Raw genomic sequence first — 21,988 nt, forward strand, 5'->3', positions numbered from 1 at the left:
AATTAATTTGTTGAGAATTTAGAACCAAAGATTTCATTCACTCTAATGGAGCAGTACTTTTGAGGTGGTTGAAATGGCGTCGTACTTCGGCTCAAAAAGTCAGAAGCAAATACTTACAAGTGAGGGACAGCTACAATAATTGGTGAATTTATCAGCAAACCATGAGGTCAGACAACTCATTTTTACTTTCTTTGCACCCTGGTAGGAATTGCAGTAGATAAGTATGGCCTTATGTATTTTGTTGATGCTACAATGATCCGAAAAGTTGATCAGAATGGAATAATATCAACTCTGCTTGGCTCTAATGACCTAACTGCTGTTCGGCCACTAAGCTGTGATTCCAGCATGGATGTTACCCAGGTAGAGTGTTATTTCTTGTTTGTAATAAAACAGATGGTTATTTATTTTGGATAAATGCCTAGTTGTTCTCCCTAGGTAACACTGTGTATTCCAATCTGATGGGGAAAAGGGGTTTTGAATGTATTGATGATGAAATACAGTTACTGGTATAACAAACAAGTTTTCTCTGCAGCAGATGACATATCTCAGTGATAGAAAAATAGAGCTGTGGTCATATTGTGTTTAATTGGCTTTGCTTTTCCTATGTATCTTTGAAGCGTTTAGTCCCATGTACTGCATATATCATTACTCAGTGTAAGCACTGTGTGTAGTTTTAATAAATAGAGAAAAGAAATGTGTCCAAGTGAACTACACACAGCGTAGCTCTTTGAGTTGCTCAGTTAAGATTTGAGCAATTAGTTGTTATTTCATACATAGAATAATAGAATTGTAGAGTTGGAAGGGACCCTGTGGGTTATCTAGTCCAACCCCCCTGAATGCAGGAATCTCAGTACATAATTTATATATGTTCAAAGAAATGTCCAGATTGTTCTAAAACCAGTCCTAATTTATTGTGCCTCTTGTAGGTGCGCCTGGAGTGGCCGACTGACCTTGCTGTTAATCCAATGGATAACTCCCTGTATGTACTGGAGAACAATGTCATTTTGCGGATCACCGAGAACCATCAGGTTAGCATCATTGCTGGCCGTCCAATGCACTGCCAGGTTCCTGGTATAGACTACTCTCTCAGCAAACTGGCCATTCATTCTGCACTGGAGTCAGCCAGTGCCATTGCCATCTCACACACTGGAATTCTTTACATCAGTGAAACAGATGAGAAAAAAATTAACCGGCTTCGCCAGGTCACCACGAATGGCGAGATTTGCCTCTTGGCTGGGGCAGCTTCAGACTGCGACTGCAAAAATGATGTCAACTGTAATTGCTATGCTGGCGATGATGCTTATGCCACTGATGCCATCTTAAATACCCCATCCTCCTTAGCTGTGGCACCAGATGGCACTATTTACATAGCAGATCTTGGAAATATACGTATCAGGGCTGTCAGCAAAAACAAACCTGTTCTTAACTCTTTCAACCAATATGAAATTGCATCTCCGGGAGAGCAGGAACTGTATGTCTTCAACATTGACGGTATCCACCAATATACCCTCAGCCTTGTTACGGGAGAATATCTATATAATTTCACCTATAGTGCCGATAATGATGTGACGGAGGTGATTGATAACAATGGCAACTCTCTAAAAATTCGGCGGGATACCAATGGAGCACCACGTCATTTTCTAATGCCCGACAATCAAATAGTGACTCTTGCTGTTGGCACAAATGGTGGGCTTAAGGTAGTGTCAACCCAGACCTTGGAACTTGGATTAATGACTTATCATGGGAGCAGTGGTCTCTTGGCAACAAAAAGTGATGAGACAGCATGGACGACCTTTTATGAGTAAGGCTCTTTTCAAAATAATGTTGCACATTCATTTTGTGTCTAGCTGATAAACAGGTAGGACTTCATGATGGTTCAAGGACAAGGCAGCATATTCTGTGCCTCAAAAGACCCCTAGTTTTGCACACATTTTCTTATTTGGCATAATCTACTCTAAATTCCTTTGGGGGATTTCTGCGTAATTGAAAACTGCTTTTCAAGGTCCAGATTTGGCAAGGTCAAAGGAGGAGGCTTGAGATGGGTGAAAGAATTTTCAGGTAAGGATAGACGGGTAGAGAATTATACAGAGAAGAACCATCCTGTGAATTAACTGGTGGTCTTCGTTTTAGAGAAAAGCATAGGAACATATAAAACTGCCTTATACAGAGTCAGATCAGCAGTTCATCTAGCTTAGCATTGCCTATGCTCACAGGCAGCAGTTCCTATGATTGCAGATAGGACATTCCCATCCCTCCCTGGATTGAGCTTCAAACCTTATGCATGCAAGACAGATAGTCTAATACTGAGCTCTGGCCCTTCCCTAGAATATCTGCCTTTAAATTTTATTTATTTATTTACAAATGTGCACATCTTTTCAGTGCAGCTCAGAGAATACGGTAATGACATTCAAGTGAATTTGGATAACTGCTAATGTTTTGAATGTCCTTTGGAGAAGCAGTTGTACTACAGTGCCCAGCAGCCTAAAATGCAACTACGATTTATGGATGTTTAGGATGCATGCATATGTATAGCAGCTGCCAGGATAGGACCCAGCTTTCATGATCCTGCATGCCACGACAGAGAATATTTCCCATACTTGCTCTGCCCAACTCATAACCTAATAAATGATGGCTACACCCTACTAAGCTTTCTTTCTCCAGGTATTTCAATACTGCAGTTTCTTTTGGAACTCAGATGACAAGTCTTGCTGTTCAAATGGGCAGGATATTGGGACCGTGCTCTATCTGGGCAGATAAAGCATTGATTGACTTTGCTGATTGCTCATTCCTCAGATTGTTGAGGAAATTGGATCCTAAGGTATCTGAAAGAAATTCAGTGTGACTTATATAATTTCTAGAGAGCTCAAAATTACACTCGTTTCAGGAACTAGTAGATGAGAAAGACAAAATTTCCTCTTTAACTGAAACAGATGACAGATAAGATAATAGGGTGCGTGTGCGTGTGCATGCGTGTCTGCACAAGAAAACCAGTGTCATTAACCAATGTTTTTCCAAAGATCGTCCTCAGCTATATATTTTACCAGTGTTGAGAATTTCTTCAAGTAAGTGACATTCTGCAAATACTGTGCGTGTCTGCACAAGAAAACCAGTGTCATTAACCAATGTTTTTCCAAAGATCGTCCTCAGCTATATATTTTACCAGTGTTGAGAATTTCTTCAAGTAAGTGACATTCTGCAAATACTGACTATGAAAAATATGAATATGCAGATGTAGGTGATTAAGGGTAAAATGTTTAGCTGCCTACTGATAGTTATGTGGCATCTCTTGTCCTTTATATGGAGTTCACACCCTTCTAAGAAAGCACATCAACTTGCCATGTGACACAGTAGGCTGGGGTGGTTAGTATTCATAAGTACTGTAGAGTCCTTGTCAGGGAAGTATCCATCCCCACTGTTGGAAATCAATTATTTTCCAAGATAAGATTGCTTTTGATAGCACTTATTGACAGCCACCCAGTTATCTGTCAGTTGTAAATGGAAAAAGATTAATCCACCATCTATTAAGAAATAGTATATGGGATTAGGCTACATGGTCAAACTAACCAATGTGATAAGATTAAGAGAGAGGAAGCAACAAAATGATTTGTTTATACATAAATGGAGCTTGTTTATTCATACAAGAATGGCAAGGTACAGGAAGCACTTCAGCCACATGCTCTGTTAGGAACAATATGATCAGTAAGCTGGGTTTTGGTTTACTTTTTTCCCTTTTTTCTATTGCCCCCTAAAATAAATTTTATTTATTTTTGAGAGTTTAAAAGAATGATCTAAATGTTTACTATTAGCTTACATACACCCTTAACATTACTCTGATTTGTTTTTCTTTTCCATTTTGTAGGTACAATATGTAAGGATTACTATGATTAATGTGCTTCCCACTGGTGATTAATTACAATTGTATTATTTATTGTGTTATTTATTGTATCAACATATTTACCTTGGTAAGAATTCAGTGTCACACTCTTCTCATCGTTCCATCAGCACAGGCGTTCCTTTTTGCCAGAACAATCCCCCTGCATGCTGTTCTTGGGGTTCTCCTGAACCTCCAGACCAGATTTGGAGGGAGGAGATGAGGGAAGTGCCATTGTGCTAGCAGGGAGCCCTCACACTGGCTTCCACTAGTGCCAGGTTACTTGAATCTGGGCTCTTGGGTTGTGTTAAACCAAACCCTACTCAGTCTACCAATTGAAATTAATTAACCTAAGTCATTTCATAAATGAATCATAGAATTGTAAAGTTGGAAGGGATCCTGAGAGTCATCTAGTCCAACCCCCTGTAATGCAGAAATCTCAGCTAAAGCATCCATGACAGGTGACCATCCATCCTCTGCTTAAAAACCTCCAAGAAAGGAGAGTCCACAACCTGCCCAGAGAATCTGTTCCACTGTCAAACAGCTCTTACTGTCAGAAAGTTCTTCCTGATGTTTTGTCAGAATCTCCTTTCTTGTCACTTGAAGCCATTGGTTCAAGTCCTACCCTCCGGAGCAGGAGAAAACAAGCTTGCTCCATCTTTCATGTGACAGCCCCTTAGGATACTTGAAGATGGCTATCATCTCTCCTCTCGGGTCTTCTTCCCCCCCCCCCAAGCTAAACATCCTCAACTCCCTCAGCCATTTCTCATAAGGTTTGGTTTCCAGACCCTTACCTTGAGTATTGTGGTGGCCACTGCGCATTTTCCAGCTTGTCAATATCCTTCTTAAATTGTGGCTCCATGTTCATTAACGTCAGTGACTTTTCTCTAGTATTGAATCCCAACCCTACTTTTTTCATGCTTATATATGTTTGTATGGATGTTTCGTATAAAAAAGCAAACAAAACTTTTTTTCTTTTTGCAATAGATCTGCTTGCTGGGGAAAGCTTCCATCTTAAGGGGAAGTCTGGACAAGCAGCAGATCTATGCGCAAGGAAGCACCCTAGCCTTCTGCTTCACTTAAGTATGGTCAGCCCAGTGTTCCTCACAGCGGCTCAGTTCAGCGATAATAATGCTAAGCTATTGTTTAGAAATACGTGAATGAGCCTGGGCAAGCCTCAGGCTTGCATATTTGGTTGTTTATTTCTCCTCTGATGCAGCCACAAATAAATTGGAAGCATCCATTTCCTGGTTTAAACTAATTGTCGTTTCTTGTTACATTCAGACTGGGTCAAGCTGTCTTTAGTTTATACTGTGGCTTACTGAAACAGGCTAAGGTCAAACCCAGACTTATTATCCTGGGTTGTTTCAATAAATGCTAGTTTAAACTATTTATGATCCATATCAATTTTGCATACATTCTATCTCATTTCTGCATTAGTCTGCATTTTTTAAAAAAAAAATCTGCATGAAAATTTGTATTTAAATATGTGTTTAAATGCTGTTCTGTCACAGAATGAAAATGCATTTCTACACTTTTTTTCTTTTACTAAAATGCACATTATAATGCATTTTGGTATGCTTTGAGAGCCAAGAACTGTATTACAGAATTCAGAGAAGTGTGATAATTATGTTTCAGTTAGTACAGGAGTTGTGGATCAGGTCTGTTTGCACTGGAATTAATAAAAGCCAAATTCTTCAAGCTTCCTTAGTTTTAACAAACCAAAATTCACTGGTTCAGACATAATGACAGACTAGAGTTAGTTTCAGCTAGGTAGTGGATTCTTCGAATCTCCTTGTGGCTGTAGCAGAAGAGTGGTGTGTGTCAGTGGCGTAGCGTGGGGGGTGCAGGGGGGGCCGGCTGCACCGGGCGCAACATCGGGGGGGGGGGCGCTCGCAGCTCTCTGCCCCTACCTGGCTCACTCACTCTCTCTCACTGCAGTGCTGGCTGTGCGAATCCGATCCGAGCCGCCGGGTCGCCGCCCACTGTGGAGGGGGTGGGTGCCAGGCGTGCGGTGCGGAAAGAGAGCGAGGGACTATCTGGGGGAGGGACAGTGCAGCAGCCGCCCAGCGCAGCGCTGAGCGCGGGAGAGAACCACACCAGACCAGACCAGGCAGCAGCAAGAAGAAGCTGGCAGCAGCGGCAGGTTAGGGGTTAGGGGGCACAAATTACTTGCCTTGCCCTGGGTGCTGACAACCCACGCTACGCCGCTGGTGTGTGTAGAGGTTTTTACATATGCACTGGACTAATGTGTCTACAGACATCAAACAAACATTGTGGTGAAGTACATTCCTCTTCATTTTATCAGTGCGTCCTCCAGAAAATGAATATAACTATTTCAGCTTTTCTTGAGGAAAAAAACTGTTGCAAAGACACCCTATGTATGTTTCATGTCTCCCCCACACCCTAAAAAATAAACCTTACTTTTTAGAATACTCAGGGCACCATTAGATCAGGCTACTTGTTGGTAATTATTCATCGTTACGTGGCCTCTTCAAAGTATATACCCCCATAATGTATACACCATACAACTATATTCAAGGACATAAAAAGTCACATAGCTGATATAGTTGGAAACTAACTATCATTTCTAAAGCGATCTCTTTTTTTAGGTTTTGACGGAGTTTTTCAATGGAGTAGGAGAGCACTGCCACCTGCTGATCATTTTGTAGAATAGCCACTTGTAAATGTGTGTTTCATGGATCTTGCTGATGGAGTTACATTATTATTTTTTGAACCAGGAGTTGTGTGACCACCTTGTTATTCCTTGTCTGAAAGACAGTTTACAATGATATTGAAACAGGCTTCATCTAGAGTAACATGAAGCGGTTTCATGAACAGTAAACTACTGGAGGTTTTTAAGCAGAGCTTGGATGGCCATCTGTCATGCATTGAGATTCCTACATTGCACGAGGTTGGACTAGATGACCCCCCGGTATCCCTTCCAACAATATGATTCTATGATTCTGTACTACATAGTTTGTTGGGGGGGTTAGGCTTACTAGTGCAGGCATACAAATAAACACCTTTTAAAGCTAACCGTGGTTACAAAAAGAAAGAAATGCTTATTTGGTGAATAATAAAAATTTATGATTAAGGTAATAACTAACAGCAGATTTGGGCAGTGTAACTTTGGAGGGGTCACACTTTAGAGAGCTCCCATTAGATAATGGCAGAGTTAGGTGCTCCTGTGTCCTATAGAATAACTCACCTATTTTGAAAACACTGAATAGGATTGACTCCAATTGTTCAGAATTTTGTGACTGTGGATGATGCGAAAACAGTCTAATTGGTATATTGGCTAAAATGTTCCATGTACATTCTGCTGAGCCTTGTATATTTTAAATGCCAAGTTGCTGGCTAAGCCCACTAGGGAATGAATTGTCACATGCAAATGTAAGATTTACAAGAACAAATATAGCAGTCAGGCATAACCATGCATAAGGGACACCCAAAACAATCCAGATACTAGGAGCAATTTGAGCAACCTGAAATACGTTAGGGAAAATAGTAGCAGGATTCATGGAATCATAGAATTTGAGAGTTGGAAGGGACGCTGAAGGTCAACTAGTACAACCCCCTGTAATGCAGGAATCTTTTGTCCAACGTGAGCCTCGAACCCACAGCCCTGAGATTAAGAGTCTCATTCATGTAAACCAGTTTCTCCTAAATTAATGAACATGGTGTAGAATCTGACATGTGAATGCCTGGCAATTATTTTAACCATAGGGCTAATTAGTAGTGATACATTACATCATTTAGAAATAAACACCACATGCTGAAAGAAACTACCATGGCCATAAAGTGATCCCATTCTCCTCCCCATCCTCAGTTTCCTCTAACTAATGTTCCTAGATCAGGGCATTTTCTTCAGATTAATGACTCTCCAGCATTTCTAAGATACTAACTCCTCCCAGCCGCTCATCAGTTCCCAGGAAATGTCCTGCTCCATCATAGTTATTGCTTAATAAATGTATTTATAGCTGCCTACTGCCTGGGTCCGTGCAATAATTAAGTCACATTATTGAGCACCTAACGCAACCCAGTCAGGAGGACTCGTTTCCAGATGATGACAAGCAGGACAGCAGCTGCCATTCCCCATATGCTATTCAGTCTGCTGCTTACCTTTCCTCCTGGACAAGTCTAGAAAGAGTTACACAATGGGACAATTTGCCAGTTTCAGTTATTAGTGCCTCATTAACACATCACTATTCCCCCTTGCTCCCCCCCCCCATGTCTCTTGAGAAACAGATAACATTAATTTTCTGCTCCTCCCAAAAAATTGCTGATCCAGAGGTTTTTTTAAAAAAATGATCAAAGCAATTTGCACCAAATGACTTTTTTCTTCTGCCAAATGAAGTAATTTTTATCATATACATAATTTTAAATTGCTTTATTAAATCCAGTTATGCCATGAGAGAAGGCATTAATAGCTCTATTCCCCGAACAATGATTGGTGTTTTCTATTGCTTCAGGAGTAGATACCACCCACTTTTTCTCAGTAGTTCTTTTTGTGAGGTTCTCCTCCTGATAAAATGGTATTGCTTATTTCTGAACCCCTTCTGCTTGCATATTTGTTTATTAATTCATCTTGAGATTTTTTTTTTAATTCTGTTCTGCAGCCAAAAAAGTCTCACAGAGCAGAAAAAGGAGGAAGAAAGGCAATCCCTGCCATCAAGGATTGTGAAGGCTAGGTAGATGAAAGAAACACACACACACACACACACATTAAGGCTGCAATTCTGAGGCTTAGGGGACTATGGGGACTGAGGCTGAAGGTGATTTTTCTGCCTTATTCAGTGTCCTGTCACAAAGGGAAGGAAATAAGCAAGATTGGATTACATCAGCTCCTGGGCCATAGCTGTCAACCGTCCCTTATTTGGCGGGAAACTCCCTTATCCCAGCGCCGTGTCCCGCTGCTGTCCCTTATTGATGATGTCCCTTAATTTTCCCGGGTTTCATGCTCGCCCGACTCGGGAGGGAAGCAGCGGCTCGGGGTCCTCCGCTGCGAGAGAGAGTGCGCGCACGAGCTGCTGCGTCTCCGTCTCTCCCTTTTCCCCCTCAGGGGTGCATCATGATTTTCGAGGCTGCTGGTCCCTTATTTTCAAATCTGTAAGTTGACATCTATGTCCTGGGCTGGTGTAATTTTCTTGCTAACTTGGGGGGGGGTTGGGACTGGGGAGGCTATGCATTCTTTGGATCCATGCCTTTCCCTGCTCCTCTCCCTGGCATCCCCTCCTTTTGACCCTAGCGACCTCACAGCCTCTGGCATCAGCATAGCAAATGCCTCTGAGGTTGCCACAAGAGTGAGGAGGGGAAAACTGGCCCTCTCTGTCAAAACTGCGCCTCTGCCCTTCTGACACCAAGATCTGCCTAACCTTATCACTGAGTGTAGCATTATGTATTTCAATTGGAGCTGCAATAACTGCAGAGTAAAGATTCCTCCAAAGTAGAGTATCTTTATCTTCAAAATGTACAACATTTGGTCACAGCAGATCCCAAACTTGTCCAGAGGCTGCTCCCCCACGGTGGGAGCAGAACCGTAGCTAGGTGATCTTCCGCCCCTGGCAGAACCACCCAGATTGTGCCCCCTAGCCATGGACAAATTAGCTCTTCTTTCCGCCTCTCCTCCAACCCCCAACCCCCCATTTCCACCCATTCAATTCACCCTCTATTTAAAACCATTTCTTATGAGGCAGTAATTGATATTTATATTTATGGACATATTTTTAGTCAAATTTTTGCGACCCCATCGCTTGCACCCCTGGCAGGGGCCCACCTCACACACACCCCAGCTACGGGCCTGGGTGGGAGCCAGCAACTTCCATACCAACCAAAATAACTACAGAAACAAGGAAATCAGAACACACAGTTTTCCCTAAAGATCACTTTTATCTGTGGCCAACTTATTGGTCCTATTCACCGGCTCATTTCACACATAATACCAAGTCACAGTGAGAAAAACATGATAAAATTCAGACCTCACAACTTACATAGCACACTCTGGTTATTGCAAGACATGATTTGGAATGCAGTGGATGTAACCACTCACTATTGGTTGTATTTGCTGTCCAAACCAAAACTGCAAATTGTTCTTTGCGAGATACTAACATAATTTGCTGGTTCAGATGCAATGGCAAACTATGATATATCTTAGATGAGTTATTGCACAAGTGCATATCAGGAGAAGGAAGCACATGAACAGAAGTGGTTTGCCTGAGATACAATGCCCTGATATGCACCTATGTGCTGACTCTTCTGAAATGTAGGTAAAAATGTTACTATTTTTGTATGTTAAATTATTTACATTTAAAGCTTTTAAAATGTATTGCTTTTTTGCAATTTAGATTTTAACGTTTCCAAGAGTGGCATTTGGACTTTGCTTATTCTTCCTTCTCCCAGCTGAAATTTCTGCTGTCCCTCTCACAGACATTTCCAGGCAGATAATGTCACTGCACACTTTGAAGAATGAAATTCTCTGCAATGTTTTTTTAGTTTATCTTATGAGGGGAAAATTGAAAGAATGGTTGCTCAGTAAGCAGAGGCAAAGAGAAGATGTTCTTGCACTCTGTAAATATATCAGGAATTAAAACTGAGTATCCAAATAACCATTCTCCAGGAAGATTCATAGGGAAAAAGGCATCCCCAAAGGTTTGCTAGATGCAGCATACTCCTTTCTGGTCCTAGGGTTCTATTTGCCTTGGCACATGAATCTAACAGTTAATTGTTTCTCTAAAGTGCTTGTGCATCTTTGGTTTTGATACTGAAAAAATATTGTACACCATTAATCTTTGCTGTAATAATTTGCTCCTGTGATATTTTTATTTCCATTCTCTAGACTTTCACATCTGTTTCATATTTTTTAACTTCAGAAAGTACATGTATATATTGGCTCTGTTCATTTTTGAAAAGTTAAATATGTGGGACTTCTTTCTTGCATCTTTTAGTTATGACCACGAAGGACGCCTAACCAATGTGACTCGCCCTACTGGTGTAGTAACCAGCCTTCATCGTGAAATGGAAAAGTCCATTACTATTGATATTGAAAACTCCAACCGGGACGATGATGTCACTGTAATTACCAATCTCTCCTCTGTGGAGGCATCCTATACAGTTGTTCAAGGTATAGAAATGCTTCTCAAAAGAATCATTATCCAATAACAATAATCACTTCTGAGTTAACGAATGTCCACATCACTACCACCCTTTCCCTAGGACTGGAAGGAAGCATAGATATTATATGTTCTGTTGCTGTGCAAATACAGAAAAATCCCAGAAAAATAATTTCATGTCCTGTGGATCATTCCAGTTCAAAAAAGGAAATCAGATTGTTCAGCATTTTTTTAATGCTTCCCATATAAGATCTAATGACAAGTTTGAGAGGGAGCTATATCCATACATTAAAAACATTTCTCAAGGGTGATAAAAGAGCCACCCAAGATGAGCTCCTTCCAGACCTCAACACATTTGTGCTTCTTAGGCCAGGACTAACCCAGATCTGCAACTTCTCACTCAATGCAATACGTATTTTGCATTGATTATCCATGCTGGGGATCCAGGTGACAACCATGCTTTTATTTTGAAAGCCATTTATTCTTCTTCATGCTCCCTGTGCAGACATACATGTGTGTTAGGTACCTGTGTAGAGCTTATCTCAGGAGCTTTCTAAAGCTGAAACCTGTGAACTAGTGCACATGGTCCCTCTCTTCAAGCAAAAATATCTTACCTATTGTACATGCCTCAAGGAGGAGGAAAACTCTTTCCTTCAGTTTTCTTTTGACTGATACAACAGTCACATTGAAGAAACCTTCCTAGTGGAGATTCTCTTCAGTGAGCTTTATTAAGTCCCTGTCTTTTTGTGGTTTGTTAGGAAGCTTTTACTTACTCGATTTACATTAATTAGATGGTTTTTTCATGGTTTGTGGTTGTTTATTTTAATCAGGTCGCTTCTTCCTTTGCCCTGTGCACCTATGGGGCAGTGGGTCTTGTTTCCCAAGTATTCACAGTGATGGAACTAAGATACAGATCTCCAACAGCTGTGATGGCTGCCTCATCTGTTTAGGAAATAAATCCTGCCCTCAGGGGAAGGAATTTGCTAAACAAGGTTGCAGGAACTGATTGGTCATCATATTTCTGTGCTTTTCTCTGGAAGTGAATTTTGTGGACATCTGATATTATGGCCTTTGAGTTCACTTGCTTCCACCTCCCTTGTACTTGGGTTGTTGGCTCACCCATGGGCACATGACACTTATTTGTTATAATTTAAAATTGCCCTTTTGGCAGCTGTTACATCAGCTAGCATGTGACTTATTCTGTGACTTACCATATCTTTGCAACCATCAAGATAAAGTGTTTTTATACTTTGATAATGGTATTTGTTTGCATCTCAGTCAAGATTTGGTTCTTCTTCATGTTTTCTTTTTTTTTAAGAAATGTTTATTAAAGTTTTACAAAACCACATATAACAAAACAAGAACAAAAACAACAGACAAAAAAATACACACTTAACAAGAAAAAGAAGAAAAAGAAAGAAAAATTCCACTTTTAAGCTTCAAAATTCCATATCCCTCTTTCCTGACCTCCTCACATCCCCCTTTTTTGTATTCCTCTTTATTCCGTCAAATTCAGCAAATTCTATCCCTTTTTCCAACCTCATTTATAATTGTATATTTCCACTCATTATGTCTCTAATTCCCTTATCTTAATCCTTTACTCCACCTTATATACTTTGACATAATATTATTCTGGTCATACCCCCTCCTTTTTTTTTTAACTTCTGCATGTTTTCCTGACATGGAAAGCACCTTTCAATTGCCACATGTTTAGAGGGCTTCGTCCTGCCCAGTTGATAGAATTTACGTTTCTTCCAAAAAAGCCATGTTTACCTGCGTGACCCAATGTAATGATGTTCATAAAGCTTTACACCTTGGGTGTATGAGCAAGGTCTGATGTATAATTCATTAGAGCTTTCTAAGCAGGGTGTTGCTGTTTTTTGCCTGAATACCAGTCACTAATTGATGTTACCTTAGATGATCACAGCTCACATACCCTTTCCCGCTAAAGATGCCTCATTCTCAACTGGGACATTTTTCGTATCTCAGTCATGAGGCAAAGGTCATTATTTCCCCCCTTGAGGCATGTGCAGCAATTAAATCATTGTACCTTGAGGGAAAAGGCATGAGTGTCTTATCCTGAACTTCTACTCTTGAAAGTTTCCAGGGCATGCTCTGCACAGATGCAGCAAACAGATGTGTGAGTGCATTACCATGCACACAAAAATCAAGTACAGCCCAAAAGTGGAATGATGAAGAGGTCCCAATGAAAGAAGATTGGCTATAGAAACTAACAGAGTATGCAGAAATGGCAAAACTTACTGGAAGAATTAAGAAATCAAGAACAACAAATTTTTCAGAAAGCAATGGAAGGGGTTTACTGAGTATTAACAAACAAACTGTAAACATGAGAGAATAGACGATTAAAAGAATAAGTTAAGGCAATTTGGAGTATGCAGGAAAGGACGAAAATAAATGTAAGGAACCGAAGAAAGAGGGAGAAGGGAGTCGAAATTGAAAATGTTAAAATTATGGTTAAATGATTGTAATGTATATAAGTGAAAATTATATTTTTTTTTTAAAAAAATCAAGTACAGATAAGCAAGCTGGTGCTTCTCCCCATGGTATCTCTCCCGTGGGTCAGTTTAAAGTATTTTTATTCACTCACCTATTTTCCTGTGACCCATTTACCTCTAGTCTGAGGTCAGGAGAGAGTTGCCAAGAGAACTAACAGTCTTGTTTATTCTGTTAAGGAAGGCTTAGATTTCCTCAGCTTCAGAAGACAAATTTACAGCATAGCCACTGCAGCAGGGATTTGTAAGGGAGTTAATGGGAGCCTTACAAAAGCAATTCCATATTTCATATGCTATGACACTGTTACCAAAACTGCAGTGAAATGAATTTTGTTGATTTTTTTTTAAATTGAGAAATAATGTCACTGAAAACAAACATTGTCACACAACAATAGCCTTCTGACATATAAATGCCAACATTTATGAACTATTTGCCTGTGTTGCAATGCCTTTATTTCTGTGCTACTAGATGATTAATTATGTAGATCTTTTCTTTCTGACAGAAGGATAGAGGTTCTTGGATAGCAGCTGGTCACAGCATTGCTTTGCTGGAGAAACTCTTTTTTTATAGAATAGGTCTGGTTGCAACAGCCACTCGAGAGTATAACCAAGTCATAAACTTGGTTTTATTTCTGTAACTTCTGTCAGTCAGTAAAAAGCCAGGTGTCTGTTTGGCTAGTACTATTTATTCAAGACAGAATGAAGAGTGACACTCTCACAAAAGATTATGTCTGGCAGCTCATTCTGAGTGAGCATCATGCCTTAAGGACCAAAACCTAATCTATAACATTGCGCCATACACACACACACACACACACACACATATATATATATATATATATATATATATATATATATATATACACACACACTAATGGAGCTCTTAGACCAGTTTAAAAGGAAAACCTGCTTATTTCTAAGAAAAGGCTCCAGCCATCTCTTTTTTCATTTCCAACTTGAATTGATTTCTTGCTGACCCAACACTTCAATTAAAATAATTTTTCCTCAGATTATACATGTATCCACAGATATCAATGATATTTGCTATAAAAATATCAATATACATGTAGCCACAAATATCAATGATATTTGCTATAAAAAATATCAATATACCTTTTGATTTACAATTAAGAAGCAAGTGGGAAACAAAATCCTAATAAACTGAAACACCTCTGCTGGCTTCAAATTTTTAATAATGTTCTTCACATAAACCACTAACATCTCAAATGCCGTACCCACTTCCTCACCACACAACAGTTGCTGAGAAACATCATTTTAGATTTGCAGATGCACCATGAAAGCCTAGAAAATTAGATAATATGTTTTCTTTATGACTAATGCTGCTAAGTTTCCCCCCACCCCTGTTATTGCTTCAGATCAAGTGAGGAACAGCTATCAGCTCTGCAATAATGGCACCTTAAGGGTGATGTATGCCAATGGAATGAGTATTAGCTTCCACAGCGAACCACATGTGCTAGCCGGTACTGTGACCCCAACCATAGGACGATGCAATATTTCATTGCCAATGGAGAATGGCTTAAATTCCATAGAGTGGCGCCTCAGAAAGGAACAAATTAAAGGAAAAGTTACTGTGTTTGGAAGAAAGCTCAGGGTAAGTTTAACCCAGTCCTACAATAAAACAAGTTGCTTTAGAAATGGGGACTATTATCAATTCCTATATGCTGTATCATTTATTTCATATAAAATGTGAAAGTGATATATGCCTGGGTTATTTGAACTAAATTAACTATATGTACACATAAGCTTCAAGCTCTGTTTGCAAATCCTATCCCACAATCCATTCCCTAAAATCAACCCCACCCCAATCTGAGCTACAGTATTAGAAGTGAGCCTGACTGGGATAAAGCCCCAGAAAGAAGGGACTAAAGAGGGGAAGAAGGGACAATTTAAATTGTAGCTCCTGACCATAATGTTAACTGGGGCACACCTGGCTTTGATGAATGGTGCCTGCAGTTGTCATATGGTTTGCTCCTCAGTGTGGAAAAATGCACTCTAAGGATAACCCGTCAAGCATTGTTTTTCAGGTTACACCATTCCATATCTCTTTACAACAATTTGAAATGATACAGCCCTAGGCACTATCTGAACTATAGATTAAAGTGGCATGATACTAGTTTCAAACAGTCAAGGCTTCACCCAACAGTTCCTGGGTACTGTAGTTCGCTAAAGGTGCTGAAAGTTGTTAGGAGATCCCTATTCCCCTCTTTCCAGAGAACTCTGGGAATTGTAGCCCTATGAGGGGAATAGGGTTTTTTGACAACTCTCAGCACCCTTTGCAAACAACACTTCCCATTATTCTTGCGGGGGGGGGCATGACTATTTTAAATGGTATGATACCGATTTAAATGTATAGCGCAGATGGGTCCTCATTGACTAATAATCCAGTACAACAAAAGACGCGGGTGGTGGGTCGGACGCGGGTGGCGCTGTGGGTTAAACCACAGAGCCTAGAACTTGCCGATCAGAAGGTCGGCGGTTCGAATCCCCGCAATGGGGTGAGCTCCCATTGCTCGGTCCCTATTCCTGCCAACCTAGCAGTTCGAAACCACGTCAAGTGCAAGTAGATAAATAGGTACCACTCTGGCGGGAAGGTAAACGGCGTTTCCGTGCACTGCTCTGGTTCGCCAGAAGCGGCTTAGTCATGCTGGCCACATGACCCGGAAGCTGTACGCCGGCTCCCTTGGCCAATAAAGCAAGATGAGCGCTGCAACCCCAGAGTCGGTCATGACTGGACCTAATGGTCAGGGTTCCCTTTACCTTTACCTTTTACAACAAAAGAAGATCACAGTAGAAAAGCATTTAAAAAGCCAGATAAACTAAACATTCATAAAAGCATACTTGAATAAATAAGCATTCCTGACACTAAAAAGATAACACAGATAGTGTCAGGCAAGGCAGTAAGTTCCAAAGACAGGGCACTACAACAGAAAAGGGCCCTAGGCAATGTTATTCCCTATCCTATTGTGACTGGGCTGTTGGTATGATCTGCTGTATTTTTGGCAAGATAGAGAACCATATATGCTACTTCAGCTGTGTATGCTTTCCACCAAACATTTCAGGGTGGGGGGCACAAAAAGTTTGAGGAATTCTGGGCTATTTCATTTGCAAAGCTCAGAGTCTGAAATCCTGCAGAACACAGTCACATTCGGCAGTTATCTTTTGAAACTTTTTGTAGTCACATCATTCCATATTTACCATTGTAGATTCTTCTTTTTAAATATATATATGTATATATATGATGTTTTTATTTATTTTCATGGTACAGTTCTTTGATAAGGGAGTGAAGACAATGAATGTTCCACACCCACACACCACAACCCAACTTCAAATATTTGCAGAGGTTATGTTATACTCTTTGCATGAAATCAACTCTGCAGTTTGAGGAGGCTCTCAAATAATAAGACCCTAAAATAAATGGATATAGTCCTGGCTCTGAGTAATAAAGCCTTAATAGAAATACTTGCAGTAATTAGCAGAAGTTAGATGTACAAGTATTGGAGCTGAATTCTTGCCAGAGTTAGATTTTTATTTTTATTTTTTGCACCATGTATATGCAAATCAAAACATAGCTTTATCTATCAACACCTCAGCATTTAATTGTCTTGTGTTAGTTCCTGTAACAGTAATCACATATCCATTTAGCTCTTTTAAATGAAAATCACTATGAGATTATAACAGGTTGAGTGGACTGAAAGTGCAATTTGAAAACAAGAGGGAAAGTGTTGAATGTATTTGCATCTCATTTATTTTAATTCAGCATTTTTTCAGACTGCATAGTGAATGAAATTAAAAAGCTGCACTAGAAAATAGCAAAGGAGCAGACAGGAGGCATAAAATACAACACTCAGGTCAGTCACAGACGACACCTTGGTGAAGTGCTGGCCTCCAGATGGAGACAAATGGTGAAGGCTTGTGATTAATGGCGATGCCTCAATATGTCTGTGATTTGCAACTGTGATTTGGCTGAAAATAGCAGATTTTGAGGCAGCAGTAACAGCACAACCCTATGCATGTCTACTGACAAGTAAGCCTTGTATCAGCAGAGCTTACTCCAAGGTAAGTGTGCATAGGATTAGAGTCTTGGTCTACAGTGCTAAACACCTTTTGATGGAGCCTAGTGGGACTTACTTCTAAGGTTTTTAAAATTTCTGCCAGCTACTTAATGGGCTGATATGCCCAATGTGTGTGGGGGGGGAGTGTCAAATAATTGTTTTGGGGAAATGGACAATACAGGAGACAATCATTTCATGCAGAGGTTCTGTTCCTGCCCCCTGCAAGTATTGACAGAGCATAAGTATGTTCCCCTTGTTATGCCCCATTATACCCTCTTCTGGGTCCAAAAGGACCCGCTCATGAGTGATCACGCTTCAATTGGACGCACCTAAAATGGTCGCCACCTGTATTTGAATTGTACAACTAAGAACGAATTCTTAATCTTGCTTGGAAACAACACCCAATTCAGAAGCTTTCCCCCTTAAATTTCAACATTCAGAATCTGTTTTGGTTTCCTCGACAGTGAGAGAAAGGAATTATTGATAGTGAAGGAAAGGATGTCTGCACATGTTCAAAAGCACTGTCTTCTTACTATTTCATATGCTCCTGCATGGAGCACTGACTCAAAAAGCAAGCTGTATGTATAAGCTCAGGGGAACTATGAGATGATGTATATTTTGGTCTTGTTTTCTCAAGCATCAGGAATGGAGAATACTTTACACAGAAGCAAGCGAACACATTTGATTGTGTTCTGTGTTTAAGGAGGGGTTGTTTTCCCCCTTTCCTTTCCTTTGCTGTTGATGGTTTGGAAGAGTGCCCAGAGCATTACTAACGAGGTTGGAGGTGAACTTGAGAAAGTCAGGTAATGGTAGCACCTGGACAGAAACTTGTTAATTGGTTTCAGTTCCCAAAGATATTTTTGATTTTTGAAAGTGAGGTTTTAACAGATTTTTTAGCATCACATCCAGTTAGGGCTCTTGTATGCATTTACTCAGAATGCATAGAGTTAAGTTTGCAGAAATCCGCTGGAATGTGGCACTCAATAAGTTTCCACCATTGTGATTTGGCCCTCAGTCTGTACATTTCCCCACCCATGCTACAGAGGAGGACTGAACTCCTGTTGGAAATAGAAATATGGACAACGTGGATCCTGGTCTGATGCAACTTTTATTTATTTCTTTTTGCCCATGACTGCCAACCGTGTGAAAAGACACTGGCTATGATAGTGCCACAAGGAAGACTCCTGGGAAAATGAAACATTCAATGGCTTTCCAAGTCTAAAACTAGGGGGATGGGGCTGGAAATCATGCTGAACCATTAGCACGCCTATATAAAAGACCTCTGCTAAGCATGCTCTTTGCAATGACTAGAGAAGTTGTTTCTGCCCCTTTCTGCCTGTGCTGCATAAAGTTCTACTTTTAATCAATCAGGTGAAAACCATGATTAAGCTTGCAGAACGAGAGGTGTGCTATAATTTTGTTGTGTAGACAAGTATTAGCACCTACTGACAAAATAAGTTATCAGCCAGAAATTGAATGCTAGTCTGTTTTATGTGAGTCCTCATGAAGACTGATCTCTTTTGCATACAACTTAATTTCAAGTGAGAAATGTTTTCTGGAAGAGTCAGCAAGCAGTCGTAGGAATTGCCTCTTGTGACTTACACAAGCATGGAAGAACAGGTGTGTGGGTAGGTGGCAGAAGAAAGGCAAAATAGTTTACTAGATAATTTAAAGTCATGCCGTTGATAATAATGTTATTCTTGTTCCCAGAGAGAGTGGGAATGTGGGAATTAGTCATTTTGTTTGGGTTTCCATAGAATTATTATGACACAGCAATTATACTCTGTGGTGCTTCTTACTCTGCCAGTAGAAAATGATGTTTTGGAGCAGGTGCTCTATGTTCCTGAGTAATGTTTATGAAGCATGTTTGCTTGCACATAGACACATCCATACATATTCCATTATTAGAATGGTGCATCAGAGATTAGTCATTCTCATAATAATCATGTAGTTTCCCTCCACACTTCCAGATGGTGAACTGAAGTGGTGGTTGCCTAACCACGATGTCCCAGAGAATAGCTAAGTAGAACTTTGTGATCCAGACCACCTGGATTCAAAATACGGGGCAACATTAAGCCATTAATTTGAGCACTTGCTTTTGGAAGCTAGTACTGTAACAAAACACTCTGTATCGGAATGATGGCATATAATAAACTCAGTTCTGCCACACCTACTTCCCAGGGTCTGGTTGTAGGATGAGGGTGAGATTATAAAAGCAAGCAGGTAGTAAAAGTGCAAAATGTATTACGTTCACCATGTCTCCTAAATCAGCCAGGTACTCTCTCTGCCTCAGAGAATGCGCAAAAAAGCCAGAGCCTGATTGTGGCACCTCAAAAAGGATACAGTAGAGATGGGAAAGGTTCAGAAAATGGCAACCAAAATTATCAAGGGCCTGGAGCAATTCCTGTAGAAAGAAAGGTCACATCTGAGGCTTTTCAGCTCAGAGAAAAGGCAAGTAAGGGGCAACATTATAAAGGTGTGTAAAACTGGACATGATGAGAAAAAAGAATAGACTGGGAGAAGTTTCTCTCTCTCTCATAATAATAGAACTTGGGGTCATCCAATAGATGTTGAAAGACTGAGGACTGAATTATTCCTCATGCAACACATAGTTAAACTATGGAATTCACTCCCACATGACAGAGTGATAGCCACCAACTTGGATGGCATTAAAGGAGGTTAAGGCATACCGTATTTTTCCGTGTATAAGACGCCCCCATGTATAAGAAACCCCCTATTTTTGAGAACTCCTATTTAAGAAAATGGGGAGAGATGTATCCGTGTATAAGATGCCCCCAAATTTTTGACATTATTTTTTATGGAAAAAAACCTATACGGAAAAATACAGTATTCTTGGAGGATAAAGCTACCAATGGCTACTAGCCACGGAGGCTCTGTTCTGCCTCAGTATGCCTCTGAGTACTAGTTGCTAGGAATCACAAGTCGGGAGAGTGCTGTTTTGAAGATGACTGTTAGTGGGCACCCTCTTTCTCCACCTAAGATTACACACACACACACACACACACACACACACACACACACACACGAGATGTAGGCAGATGTAGGTTTCTTTTTGGGGACCTCTGAAATGCAGGGTAAGAATTTTGACTTCTTGTTGTTGCTTAAACGAAGATTCATTTAAAAATAAAAAAGCTACTCGTTTCTTTGGAGACAGCCTACTTGGCAGTATCAAAACCTTTTCTGGGAAATCCTGCATGAATAGTGATTTTTACGACTTATCCACTGAGGAAATGAAAACCATGGTAAAGAGAGACCTACTTCATTAAGTGGAAAAAATCAGAATGCAGAAAATGAATGATAATTAAAAATTATTTCCTTACAAATATAGAGTTGTATTAATTTTCAAATTGCTTTCTCTGTAACAGAATTCCTACAGAGTGGGTTGGGGTGGGAATTGAGCTCACCCTTGCTGTGAAAATAATTCAGAATAACTTTCATGTCCTCAAGAAAGGCTGGGGGTCTATTTCCATATTGTTTGATGTGCTGTTTAAATTTGGATAAGAGAAAATGTTGCTTAATCAAAGCTACTGTAAAATATAAGCTGAAGAACAGATTCTCAGGAACCGATGAATACTTCTTAAGTAGTCACTGCTGTCAAAAGATATCTAATTTAAAGACTTCTACTTTATTAATGGTGCATTCACAATTAAATCGCTTAAGAAGCTTTATTAGATTACAGGGTTGGCCTGGATTCTTTGGTCCGTCTCCAGTGAATGCAGTTATTTATCTTTCGTATTACAGCATTCACTGTTTGCACATGACACATTTAAGGTTACTACAATTCCTTGTTCTCACTTTTGAAAGACCCCAAACCACCAACTTCTTACATGTTGTGTGTTTATTGTGTGACCTTCAAAAATATGAATCTGAAGAAAGTGACAGCTACCTATAAAAGAGGAATATGGCATCCATTTGGCATAGTTACCATTGACTAAGACCCAATGCAAAGATTACAGCTGCAACATGGAAAGATGCTGTAAATGCTTTGCTGTGTTGGGGGCTCTGCTTGGAGGGCCAATCTGAAAGCTGCTTACCTTAAAGATCGTTCCAGTCACATCCAGAGGGTTCATTTGCTTCTGCCAAGCATATGACCAGGACATGGCGTCTCCCACCATGTTCCAGCACTTGTGCAATTTAAAAGTTCTGCTGTAAGACTGGGGAAGGAATTACTTGTTTGGGTGTAAACAGGTAGAGTTGAGAGTTGATCTATAGGTTACCTCCTTTTATAAGAAATTAGTGAACTATTTGAGAACAGAATAAAGATGACATGATTCTAGTCTCCATCAAACGATTTTTATCAGAGCAATTATTGTACATTGCAAGTATATTACCCTCATGTGGACATCCATTTATATGCACTGTGGGAATTCTTGGAGGAATATCAGCAAACAAGGGCTT

At 40.1% G+C, this 21,988-nt stretch overlaps 1 protein-coding gene across 16 annotated transcripts in view; it reads left to right on the forward strand.

Moving 5' to 3' along the window:
* Positions 1-21,988, forward strand: part of TENM2 (teneurin transmembrane protein 2) — a 719,087-nt gene that overhangs the window by 682,802 nt on the left and 14,297 nt on the right. For all 16 annotated transcript variants that reach the window (XM_053376484.1, XM_053376486.1, XM_053376485.1 and 13 more), the window contains 4 exons: positions 206-360; positions 927-1,801; positions 10,819-10,994; positions 14,873-15,108. In XM_053376484.1, the coding sequence (XP_053232459.1) occupies positions 206-360; positions 927-1,801; positions 10,819-10,994; positions 14,873-15,108 (1,442 nt within the window). The remainder of the gene's footprint in view (positions 1-205; positions 361-926; positions 1,802-10,818; positions 10,995-14,872; positions 15,109-21,988) is intronic.

The sequence above is a fragment of the Podarcis raffonei genome, chromosome 2 (assembly GCF_027172205.1).
Source record: "Podarcis raffonei isolate rPodRaf1 chromosome 2, rPodRaf1.pri, whole genome shotgun sequence".
Lineage (NCBI taxonomy): Eukaryota > Metazoa > Chordata > Lepidosauria > Squamata > Lacertidae > Podarcis > Podarcis raffonei.